Source organism: Silene latifolia, chromosome 2, assembly GCF_048544455.1.
Source record: "Silene latifolia isolate original U9 population chromosome 2, ASM4854445v1, whole genome shotgun sequence".
Lineage (NCBI taxonomy): Eukaryota > Viridiplantae > Streptophyta > Magnoliopsida > Caryophyllales > Caryophyllaceae > Silene > Silene latifolia.
The window spans coordinates 185,130,627-185,143,495 of NC_133527.1; the positions used below are offsets into that span (position 1 = coordinate 185,130,627).

The following is a 12,869-nucleotide window of genomic DNA, read 5'->3' on the forward strand; positions in this document are numbered from 1 at the left end:
TTACCATGAATCTAATAATATTATTTTCATAATTTTTTTACCTACATTATTTTGTCAAATGAAATTTAAAAGTTTTTATATAAAAATTAGAAACATTACTTGAATATAAAATAAGAAATACATAGTATATATTATAATAACTAAAAGATTTTCCAAACATTAACTTAGGTTAGAAACCATTATTCTAGAGACAGTAATACAAACTCTTTTAAGAGTTATCCCTGATAATACTTAAGGGAATCAAAAGATTTTGGGTTATGACTTCTATTTATAATCATAAGATCACCATGCCTTATGATAATCTTCCGATGTGGGACAATTTTAATATTTATACATAGTATATTCACCACACTTACGTTACTTTTCAATGTAGGACAAATAACATACTAAGTACACCATTTTTTTTTCACCTACTTTGACATCAACCCGATTTAATAATGAGAAAATACAATACAATACAGTATATACTCTAATGATAGCATTTTTTTTGTCACAATCTAATTATATAATTTTCATACGATACTTTTTTTTCAAATGAAATATAAAGTTTTTATATCAAAATTATAAACATCACTTTAATATAATATAGAAAATGTATATATATGGGACATATCTATTATTTATACATAATATATTCACAACACCTACATTATTTTTCAATGTGGGACATATAACATGCTAAAAAGTCTATATCTTTTATATCAAAAAATTTTGGATTAATACATAAGTTTTGAGGATGCCTCCTATTTATATTTATAGAATCACCCTACCGTATACTATTATTTCAATGTGAGATACATAATTTAATTATTTAGACGTAGTATGTTCATAATGCCTACATTATTTTTCAATGTGAAAGATATAACATACCAAGAAATACATGTCTTTTCTTAAAAAATCACTATTGTATACATATTATTTTTCTTTAAAGGTAAAATCACTTAGTCTCGATCATTAGATATGGATCTCTACATCGTACATATAACGACTCATTAACGCTCTATTACTTCATTCAGAAGACAACCATTAGTAAAATCTTTAGTTTTGTATTGTGCCAGGAGATTACCATTAGTAAAATCTTTAGTTATTTTTTGATTTTCTTGTTCATGTTCTTAACTCTTTCCCGGGTAGTTCCCAACAATTTTCACTTTATTTTTTATATCATATCGTAGATAATGATAAAAAAATCTTAAGAGCTCTTTAAAACAATATTTATGAGACTCAAAAAATTTTGGGTTGATACATAAGTTCCAAATATGCATCCTATTTATAATCATAGGATCACATCACCTTATGCTAATCTTTCGGTGTGGGACAATTCTACTATTTATATGTAGTATATTCACCACACCTACTTATTTTCCAATGTGGGACAAAACATACTAAAAAGTACACAATTTTACGTATTAAGAAGTACACCATCTTTAATATGTGCAAATAATATGAAATTTATACTCTAATGATAGCATTTTTTAACACAAAGCTAATTATATTATTTTCATACTTTTTTTAACGATATTTTTTTGCCAAATGAAATGTAAAAGTTTGATATAAAAATTGGAAATATCACTTGAATATAATTTAGGAAATATACATATTATAATAATTAAAATATTTTCCACTTTATTTTTTACATCAAAAATTATACTTTCCTAAATTGATTTTTGATGATGTGGACGCTCTCAGATCGCTCGAAAAAACTCTCTTTTATATAGATATATAGATAGATTTACAAGTATACAAATTATTTACAAATATATACGAAGTAGATATTTCCCTCCCCACACTTAAGACTTACATCGTCCTCGATGGAACGAAATGTAAGGAGGAAATGGAAAAAGAAATAACATATTTTTGTATTTTTGTAATTTTTGTCAAAATAAAGAACTTGTTTTTGTATTTTTGGTTTTCTCAAAATGAAATAACATATTTTTGTAATTTTTTTTTTGGGCCTCCTCCCCACACTTGCTATATACAATACCCGGTGACGGGGAAAGTGTGGATGCGAGGCAAAGGAAATGAAAAAGAACATGTTTTTGTGTTTTTTGAAAGTAAAGGACATGTTTTTGAATTTGTTTTATTTTTTTTGAATATAAGGAATCTCCTCACCACACTTATCTATGTACATAATGTATGGAGGAGATTCGGAAGTTAAAATGCGTGTTTTTGTGAGATTTTCAATTTTTCGATTTTTTTTTTTTTGTGTGTTTTTAAATGGGGATGCAATGCATGAATTAATCTAAATGCAAGAAATAAATAACAATGCAACTAAACTATATGAATGCAAACTACATGTGACGATTTGTACAAGAAATGAAATCTAATGCAAAGTATGTGAATGCATCTAATATGAAATGACTAATCTACATATGATACAAGTATACTAAATGCACGCGAAAACGAAATATGAATGAGTTTGGATATGAGGGAGAACATACTCGTCATTTGGATTGAATTGGGAGCAAGGTGGGCTACTAACTCGGCCCTCAAGACTCGGAAACCATGTCATCATCATCCTCTCCGGGTCCATACTCGGAGTCTTGAATCAAATTATCGAGGTTCAAGGTTTGGTCACCTCCACTACCGTCGGTACCCAAAAGACCTCCCGTGAAGTCCCCACTCATCATCATCGCTCCACCATCACCACCCGTAGAAGGATCACCTATGAATGTACCACCGGACCCCGAACCTCCTACATCACTAGCAAAGTAAGGGCGGATGCCGCCCCGGTCGCTGCTCGGGTCTAGCAGGAAAAATGGGGGCGGAGAAATAGTCCGGCTAGAGATTGATGGGTGCGGGGCATCATAGGTGACGTATTCCCGCCTACAAAAGTCATCGTAGAGGGGGTAGGAGCCGGTGGACTGATTGTAGTAAATGCGGTCCAACTTCCGCCCCAACACGTCTCTCTCACTCTCTCACTGGCGGCCTTAGCCGTGGAAACATCCATCCTCTCCATCCACTCGGTAAGGAGGGCAGGTGGTAAGGGAGAGTAAGAAGGCTGACTCGAGGAAGACCCCTCACCGGGTTGGAATTGGCACGGTGGGGGTTGGTGAGGCTGCGGCATAGAGTAGCGGAGCGTGGAAGCGGTCGCCGCTCGACTATCCCTCGTATACACACGAGGAGTATTAACGGGAGGTTGGTCGGGGGTTACCTCCGCTTCAATCGGGAGGAGGTAATCACTCTTATCTTGCTCAATTTTAATCGCGGAAGCATTAGGGAGCGGGATTGAATTACGATGGTTTATTTGCCAATATTCCCGCCCGTCAAGAGGATTAAACTTAAGCCATTCAAGGTTAGTAGTCATGTATTGTTTGGTCAAAAAAGTGTCATAGTGGAAAGGTCCACCGGACGATCCATTGCTCGAGCAATGCGGGTTATGATGCCACCCACATGAATTGGGACCTTTTGTCCCGGAGAATTGGCAATCTTAGACAAGTGACAAGCAAGATGCTGAGCCACATTTATCTTATAGGTGGTGGGTTTAGTAAATAAGTAAGACCCCAAAATTTCAAGTTCGTTCGTCCTAAAGACCCACGGCTCATCCACCGCAAAAAGAGTACAACCCATGAACCTATGCCAAAGCCAAATGACGGGGTTGTGGCAAGAAGTGGCGGCTCGTTTGACCCACACGGCATCTTCAAGACAGGAAATAACCTTCCAAATCCGGGAATGGTGAATTGTAGTAGGCGGGTTGTGGGATGCGGCATTTTCCAAACCAAAAATCGTAGCTAACCGTTCATAAGGCGAAAACTAAGCGTAGCCACCATACGTGTTTGACTGTGTTTATGGATACTCAAACAACTAAGAAATTCCCATGTAATCCTTGGGTAAGTGTATTCATGCATATGAAACATCCCTCGCATCACGACACCGGTAAATAAGGCCTCCGTCTCCCGAGCTAACCCAAGTGACGATAAAGACGGATGGTGCAAAAATTTTGTCGGGGTAAGGGGACGTCGCTTGAAGAGAATGAACTTACCTTTTTGGGTTTGGGTGGCAAATTCCACCGTGGGAAAGTCCGGATCCGGGATTGTATCGGTGGCCGCGTGCGCGATGAGTTCCGATTGAGTTCCGATTGGTTGAGTTTTGATTGAGTTTGGGTGAACTCAGGGTGACATAGCAAAGGCACAAGCGGAACTCATCGCGTGCGCGGCCACCGATACAAACCCGGATCCGGACTTTCCCACGGTGGAATTTGCCACCCAAACCCAAAAAGGTAAATTCATTCTCTTCAAGCGAAGTCCCCTTACCCCGACAAAATTTTTGCACCATCCGTCTTTATCGTCAATTATATATATGTGTGATACATATATATAATCATGACAAAATATTTCTATAAAATATAAGCAATATTTATCTAATTACAAAAATTTGAGTCGAGCCAACGTTAGTTTGGCTTGACTCGTTAAACTCTCGAGCCAAGCCGAACTCGAGTTAATCGCGAGCTGCCTCGTCTCATTAGCACCATAGGTAGGAGAGTATAATGTGAGAAAGCAAAGATAATAAAACTGAAGCTAGATCAAAAGAGTGAGTTTTGAGGTGAAAAGGAGTGAACTCACGCTCCTCAGTACTGTTCATTACTTCCTCCATTAGTTTTAATCCCATGCAAAAATTGCACGAGGTTACTTGTTAAACAATTGTTATTATTAAATTACTAGCTTAAACCCGTGCAAAATTGCACGACATATGAAATTTGACAGATACATAAGCTTTTAAAAATTTTATTAAATCATCATATTAATTTGATTTTTTTTTCAATATTATAATTATTTTAATGTACAATATCTTACAGAAATGGTTCTTTATTAGAAAAAAATTAAGTAAAAAGTCAATATCTAAGAACTATAATAGTCAAATACGAAGAAATAAATATCATATCGTTACGACATTCATTCGTCTAAAGTAAAAAATATTATTAAATCACTGTAATTAAGAATCTTAATATTCAGATTTTTTGAATAAGTTACACCCAGACTTGACAAAACTGATATGACCGAAATGACCCGACCTAAATAACACGACTGGTATTCGACCATACACATGTACTAAGGATCAAAGTTTGGCATGTAACTCAAACCGACCTGATCTTAATGTTATTATGGACTCATCGCTCAATTATTTTTCTTACCGCATGATACATATAACTGTGTAAGGCTAGTTAATACATACTAAGAATTTCAAAAGCAATCAATAGTTACAAGTTACATATTATCGTTTAATACTTTAATTGTTAAGTATAACTTAGAAATACATTGTACCAAACAATATCTTAAAATACCGAAAATATATGGTATTTGAAAATAAGGTAACCAACCTAATTTGTTTTTCTTTATTTATTGCTTCAATTTAGGAGTTATTTTAGGAATTACATTAATTTTCAATAGAAATCAGATATGAGTAGTTTGGCGGGAAAAAAATGTGTTGTGGTTGTTGTTTTATAATTTAGTATAGAATAGATAGATGAATGGAAAAAATGTAGAAATATTGAAATTCAAATATACAAATTATACTCCTTCCGTCTCGATCAATAGTTATCTATTACTTTTGGCACAAAGATTAAGAAAAGAGAAATGGTTAAATTTGGACTACACAAAACTACAACCCCACATGCATATGAAAAGGTATGGTCCACAAAAAACTTTCAAAAAGGGAAATAGATAACTATTGATTGATACACCCAAAAATAGAAATAGATAACTATTGACTGGGACGGGGGGAGTAAGTAAGAATATCAATCGACAATATCGAATATAGTAAAGACAATAACATTAATACAATCGTTATTACATGAGACGGTTTTACACGGTGAGACGATTTCGTTGTATATAAAAACAACTTACTCATTAGTATTAGGTAAATAGTTTATTTGTAGAAATGAACCGTCTCATACAGGGTGATCCATCTTACTCTATAATTCGTGTCAATCTAAATACACTGAATAACAAATTGTTGGCTCAAAATCTAAATAATGATAAATAGGCTTAAACAACTTCAAACTAACCCATTAAAATCCCAATACATATCGCCAAAGGCTCCACCTTCACCTAATAGTAAATTAGCAATGCTAACCTGAGAAAATATGAAACAGGGGAACAGAATGGAAGACTCTTTTTCATTGAACAAAACCATCGTTACATGTATGCATATATACAGCTATACAAAAGATACGATAAGATACGATCTTAGCAATATCCTACAAAATAGGTAACCATATAATCTATTTTACCTAAATACTAATATTTACATATCATAATATCAGAATAATATCATGGAAATCCCATACCATATTCCATGATATTCTTATACTCCCCCTCAAGTTGGAGCACGAGGTAGTCCGAGTCCCAACTTGAACTGAAGGTGATCATAAGTCTCTCCTCCCAACGCCTTTGTAAACAAATCGGCTATTTGCTCTTTACTCCGCACGTGATACATATTAATCTCGTTGGAAACCAAATGTTGACGGACGAAATGACAATCAATTTCTATGTGCTTTGTTCTATCATGAAAGACGGGATTTCTCGCTATATGAATTGCGGCTTGATTATCACAAAACAAGCTCATCGGTTTTGTATGAAAAATGCCCAACGACGCCATAAAAGCTTTTATCCATATCAGTTCACTCGTAACAGCTCCCATAGCTCGGTACTCGGCTTCCGCAGTCGATTTTGCTACCGTCATTTGCTTCTTTGCTCTCCATGAGACGGGTGACTGCCCTATGGAAACAAAATATCCACTTAATGACCTTCTAGTCAACGGACAACTCGCATAATCCGAGTCACAATATCCACGAATATGTAAATCTGAATCCTTCTTGAATGTGATACCTTTACTCGGGTTTCGCTTGATGTATCGAACCACCCTTAAAGCCGCATCCCAATGCTCCTTTCGCGGCTCATTGACAAATTGTGACAACACGTGGACTGCATACACAAGATCAGGCCTCGTTATGGTCAAGTATACCAGTCGTCCCACCAAGCGACGATATTTTATTATATCCTTTAAAACATCCCCTTTTGCCAAGGATAAATTGTGACGTTGCTGTATCGGTGTCGATGCCGTTTTTGCTCCTTGCATACCTGCTTCCTCAATAATGCTAACTGCATATTTTTGTTGGTTTAGAAACAACCCGTTTGATCCATGAGCTACTTCTATTCCCAAGAAGTACTTGATCCGACCCAAATCCTTAATGCCGAAACTCTTATCAAGGAAGTCCTTAAATTTTGCACATGCCTCTTGATTGCTACTGACCACGATCATATCGTCTACATAGACGAGTACTCCAATGAAAACTCCACCTCGGTTGAATGTGAACAAAGAGTAGTCAGCTAATGATTGTACAAACCCGTAATTCTTCATCGAAATGGTTAATTTTGCGAACCAATTTCTAGATGCTTGTTTTAAACCATAGAGCGATTTAAGCAATTTACATACTTTGTTCTCCCCCTTCCTTTCGAAACCTTGTGGAATTTTCATGTATACTTCTTCGTCGAGGTCTCCATGTAAAAAGGCATTATTTACATCCAATTGTTCAATGTACCAACCTTTGATAACCGCCACTGCAAGTACACATCTCACGCTAGTCATCTTCGCCACCGGTGCGTAAGTTTCATGAAAATCGATGCCTTCAACTTAGGTAAATCCGTGCGCTACGAGTCTTGCCTTGTACCGCTCTACTGTGCCATCTGCTCGGTACTTAATTTTATACACCCATTTGCATCCAATGGGCTTCTTTCCTCTAGGTAGGGGAACCAATTTCCAAGTTCCATTTTTCTCCAAAGCATCAATTTCTTTGCTCATCGCTTCTCGCCATCGTCCGTCTTTCGCAGCTTGATGGTAATATGTCGGCTCAACATTTCCATCAATTGTTGCTAAAAAAGCTTTATGACATTCTGAGAAACAATTGGTTACAACATAATTTTCCAAGGGATAACGCGTACCTGACCGAGAGGACTTTGCTTGGACGTGGTGAGCATTCGGGTTGTGGGTAATTACTCTTGTTGATTTGCAATAGTAGTCTTTCTTCCATGTCGGTTCGAATTTTTGTCGCGCTCCACGACCCATATTTTCCTCACTCGTGTTTGTACCCGTCATCTCCTCTGTTCCTGCATTGTGTACTTCATTTGGTCCATCATGTATGGCTCCCCCTGTATCCGGTATTGGTTGCTCATCAGTAACCACATCCAACTCATGCCCCTTATCTATTTCTTCTCCTGCCCCTTTATCATCCCTTGGCATGTAGGGTATCTCTTCATAGTCAACGTAATTTTGTGTGGCATTGTTGGGTTCTTGTCGTGACACCAATTCATCATTTGAAACAGAATAGGGAAAAACATGCTCATAAAAATTAACATCTCGCGATACAAAAACTCGTTTTTCCTTTAAGTCATACATTTTTCATCCTTTTTTACTATGCGGATACCCAATAAAAATACACCGCCTTCCCCGTTCCCCAAATTTGTCCCGTGGTTTCTCTTTATTGTGGGCGTAACACAGACATCCTAGGACTCTTATATTGTCATATTTGGGTTTTTTGCGGTATAATATTTCATAGGGTGTTTTTCCGTCTAGCAATGGTGTTGGTGTCCGATTTATCAAGTAAGCAGCTGTCAAAATGCACTCTCCCCAAAAACCCAAGGGTAAACCTCCTTCAAAACGCAATGCCCTTGCTTTCTCAAGTATGTGTCGGTGTTTCCTTTCAACCCTACCATTCTGTTGGGGTGTGTCTACGTTACTAGTTCGGAATAGAATTCAATTTTCCTCATAATAGCGTTGCATGGGCCCAGATAACAATTCCGTACCATTATCACTTTGAATAATTTTAACGTGTTTCTCAAACTGAGTTTTCACCATTTGACAAAACAATTTTATCAAGTCCCCTGCCTCATTCTTATCCTTCATTAAGTACACCCATACACCTCGACTATGGTCATCGACTATAGTAAGAAAATAGTGTGCACGGGTCAAACTAGCAACTCGATATTTACCCCATATGTCACAATGAATAAGACCGAATAAAACATCACACGTTTTATGATTAAGCTTAAACGGAGCACGAGTTTGTTTCGCTCTATTACATGAATCGCAAACATCATCCGAATTCCAACTCAAATTGCAATCAATTAAATTATTAAAACGAGAAAAAATACTCTTTGAAGGGTGTCCAAGTCTTTTATGCCATAATCGACTCTCCTTCGATACGACAACATGATCCACCACCTCGCTTTTCTTCGACTTGTAGTAATATACCCCTTGTCGATGCTCACCCCGTCCAATCTCCGTCCTCGTAATCCGGTCCTGTATTTCACAATGATTAGGAAAAATGTTAGCAAACAATTGTTCTCATGTATTAATTGTCTGACGGAAATTAAATCACAGGTAAGCGATGGTACAAATAAGACATCTTTTAAAATAAAATTTGTATCCAATCTGACTTCGCCATGGACACTCGCTTCTACTTCCCTTCCATCAGGCAAGCTGACTGTCGAGGGGTTTTCAACCCAAGCTTTCTCCAAATATTCTCGCTTTCCCGTCATGTGGTGCGATGCTCTGCTATCTATCAACCATTCGACATCTATAGTTAGTTTCATACCTTGTAATTTTTCGTTCCCATTCGGACTTGCATTCAACAGTGTTCGAATTCTTTCAATTTCATCATCAGTGAATGGAACATTCTGCTTAGACTCTCCTGCCTTTGTTCCCGAAGTGCTTGCCATGGCATTGGCTTGATAAAGCGGTGTTATGGGAATTGTCTTTGGACCACTCCCGTTTCCTTTCTTTTTGTCATCACCTGTCATGGTGAATTCGTCAGGTTTTTAGATTTTCGTTTTGATAGAATTTGATGTCCCTGGATCGTTTTTCTTTTAATGCTCACGATACCATGAGAAAATATGAAACAGGGGAACAGAATGGAAGACTCTTTTTCATTGAACAAAACCATCGTTACATGTATGCATATATACAGCTATACAAAAGATACGATAAGATACGATCTTAGCAATATCCTACAAAATAGGTAACCATATAATCTATTTTACCTAAATACTAATATTTACATATCATAATATCAGAATAATATCATGGAAATCCCATACCATATTCCATGATATTCTTATATAACCTAACATACTTCCAAAACATACTTCACACGCCTCTTTCTCCCTCGCTCTCTCTCATCAAACACACCATGACCAGTCACCGTTATTATATCACTCCCTCAAACTCATTCTCTCACTCCCATCTCAACTTTTATCTCTCGTAAATCTCATGGATTCATAGTCCCTATAATTTCTCTCTATAATCGTCATTCTTTAAACAATATATCATCTCCTTACTCGATAATGTTTACCCAATTGTCAATCTCTCTCAATATCAGCTATGTTTGTTTCATTTTTTGTTCATGTTTTTGTGATTTTTTTTCTATTCAATTTCTCATAGATCTGATGGTTATTTTTTAAAAGATTTTTTATTTTTTATAAAATTATTAGTGAATATCATAGATCTAATGAGTATTATTTTTTTAAATAAATATATATATATATATATATATATATATATATATATATATATATATAGAGAGAGAGAGAGAGAGGGGTAAGATCTAATGAGTCCAACATGGGCCATTGAGTCCATAAGTCCCTCTAAGGGCCATTGGATGGACTCAATGGATGGTTGAGATGAATTTGATTAAAGGCCATTAAAAAGAAAAGGAAAAAAATGTGGATGGTTGGATTGAGATGGGGGGTTGAGATTGAAAATTACCAAAAAAAATTACCACTAATCAAATTTCTATACACTAATTAATTTTTCTTTCTCTCTCTAGCCCCTAATTAATCAGTTTTGAGTTTTAGATTTTGAAGTGTAAATGTCATGTTGTATGAGTTTTACAAGTGTAAATGTGATGTTTTACGAGTGTATGAGTTTTACAAGTGTAAATGTGATGTTTTACGAGTGTAAATGTAACATTTTAAGAGTGTAAATTTGATTTTTTGTGACGGAAATTTTGAATTTATATAATTTTAACATTTTACAAGTGTAAATGTGAAGTTTTACGAGTGTAAATGTAACATTTTTAATAGTGTAAATTTGATTTTTTGTGACGGAAATTTTGAATTTATATAATTTTAACATTTTACAAGTGTAAATGTGAAGTTTTACGAGTGTAAATGTAACATTTTTAAGAGTGTAAATTTGATTTTTTGTGACGGAAATTTTGAATTTATATAATTTTAACATTTTACAAGTGTAAATGTGAAATTTTACGAGTGTAAATGTAACATTTTTAAGAGTGTAAATTTGATTTTTTGTGACGGAAATTTTGAATTTATATAATTTTAACATTTTGCAAGTGTAAATGTGAAGTTTTACGAGTGTAAATGTAACATTTTTAAGAGTGTAAATTTGATTTTTTGTGACGGAAATTTTGAATTTATATAATTTTAACATTTTACAAGTGTAAATGTGAAGTTTTACGAGTGTAAATGTAACATTTTAAGAGTGTAAATTTGATTTTTTGTGACGGAAATTTTGAATTTACATAATTTTAACATTTTACAAGTGTGAATGTGATGTTTTACGAGTGTAAATGTAATGTTTTAAGAGTGTAAATGTAGTATTTTAAGAGTAAATTGGTCCTTTGAGTGTAACTTTGGTCCTTTATAAGTGTCACTTTTGTCCTTTACGAGTAAAACTTTAGTGTTAATGTGAAGTTTATATAATTTTATGTATTTGAAGATTTAAGAGTGTAAATTTGGTCATTTGAGTGTGACTTTGGTCCTTTATAAGTGTAACTTTGGTCCTTTTACGATTAAAACTTTAGTCCGACTCCCAACAAACACCACCAACGCCGTCCTCTACCACCAAATCATATCCACGAAAATATGAGTCCAAATATATATAAATTAAACGAGTGTAAATGATCAGATATACGAGTATAAATGTAAAGAAATATGAGTGTAAATGTTAAGAAATATGAGTGTAAATGTACACAAACACAAGTGTAAATGTTAAGATTTATGAGTGTAAATGTAAAGAAATATGAGTGTAATTGTTAAGAAATATGAGTGTAAATGTACACAAATACAAGTGTAAATGTTAAGATTTATGAGTGTAAATGTAAAGAAATATGAGTGTAAATGTTAAGAAATATGAGTGTAAATGTACACAAATACAAGTGTAAATGTTAAGATTTACGAGTGTAAATGTAAAGAAATATGAGTGTAAATGTTAAGAAATATGAGTGTCAATGTAAAAAATTGTGAGTATAAATCTGAGAAATGCGTGTAAATGTAAAGAAATATGAGTGTAAATGTAAAAAAATACAAGTGTAAATGTAAAAAAATACGAGTATAAATCTTGAACAATAACAATAACACCAACGATTAACAAAAACAGATCTTAAAAAGACTAAATATCTATTTTATAGATCTAAAAATAAAAGTAGATTTAAACTACTATATATTTATTAGATCTACGAATGTAGATTTAATAAAATACGAGTGTAAATTTGAAAGATGAATGTAACTTTAATAAATTGTGTTTTTTTTTTTAGATTTACACGTTAAACAACAAACAACAATTAAAAAAAAAAAAAATACAAAACGAGCAAACAAACGACAAACACTAAATCTCTATAAACACTAAACGCAATGGTCAGAGCAAACAAACACAAACTCTCTAAATTTGTGTTTCACCACCAAATGTGAAAGGCAAAAGAAAAACGTAAGAGGAAGGGGGGCCCATCACCACTACAAAACCGACAATACCAGTACAAGTGTGGTACCACCAATCCTCAATTTTTTAAAAAGAAAAAAGAAAAAAGAAAGAAAAAGAAGAAGAATAAAATCGACTAAACCTATCATTAGATATGCCTA

The 12,869-nt window shown here is 34.6% G+C and overlaps 1 protein-coding gene across 1 annotated transcript; it reads right to left on the minus strand.

The window, feature by feature from the left end:
- Nucleotides 1–7,629: 7,629 nt before the first annotated feature.
- LOC141641775 (uncharacterized) lies at nt 7,630–8,391 on the minus strand. Its single transcript, XM_074450424.1, has one exon. It carries the CDS (start codon nt 8,389–8,391, stop codon nt 7,630–7,632), a length of 762 nt encoding a protein of 253 aa, XP_074306525.1.
- Between the last annotated feature and the right edge of the window lie 4,478 nt (nt 8,392–12,869).

What these genes read in the sequence shown, in the direction of transcription:
- LOC141641775 (XM_074450424.1), bottom strand. Translation starts at nt 8,391, where the DNA reads ATGTATGACTTAAAGGAAAAACGAGTTTTTGTATCGCGAGATGTTAAT.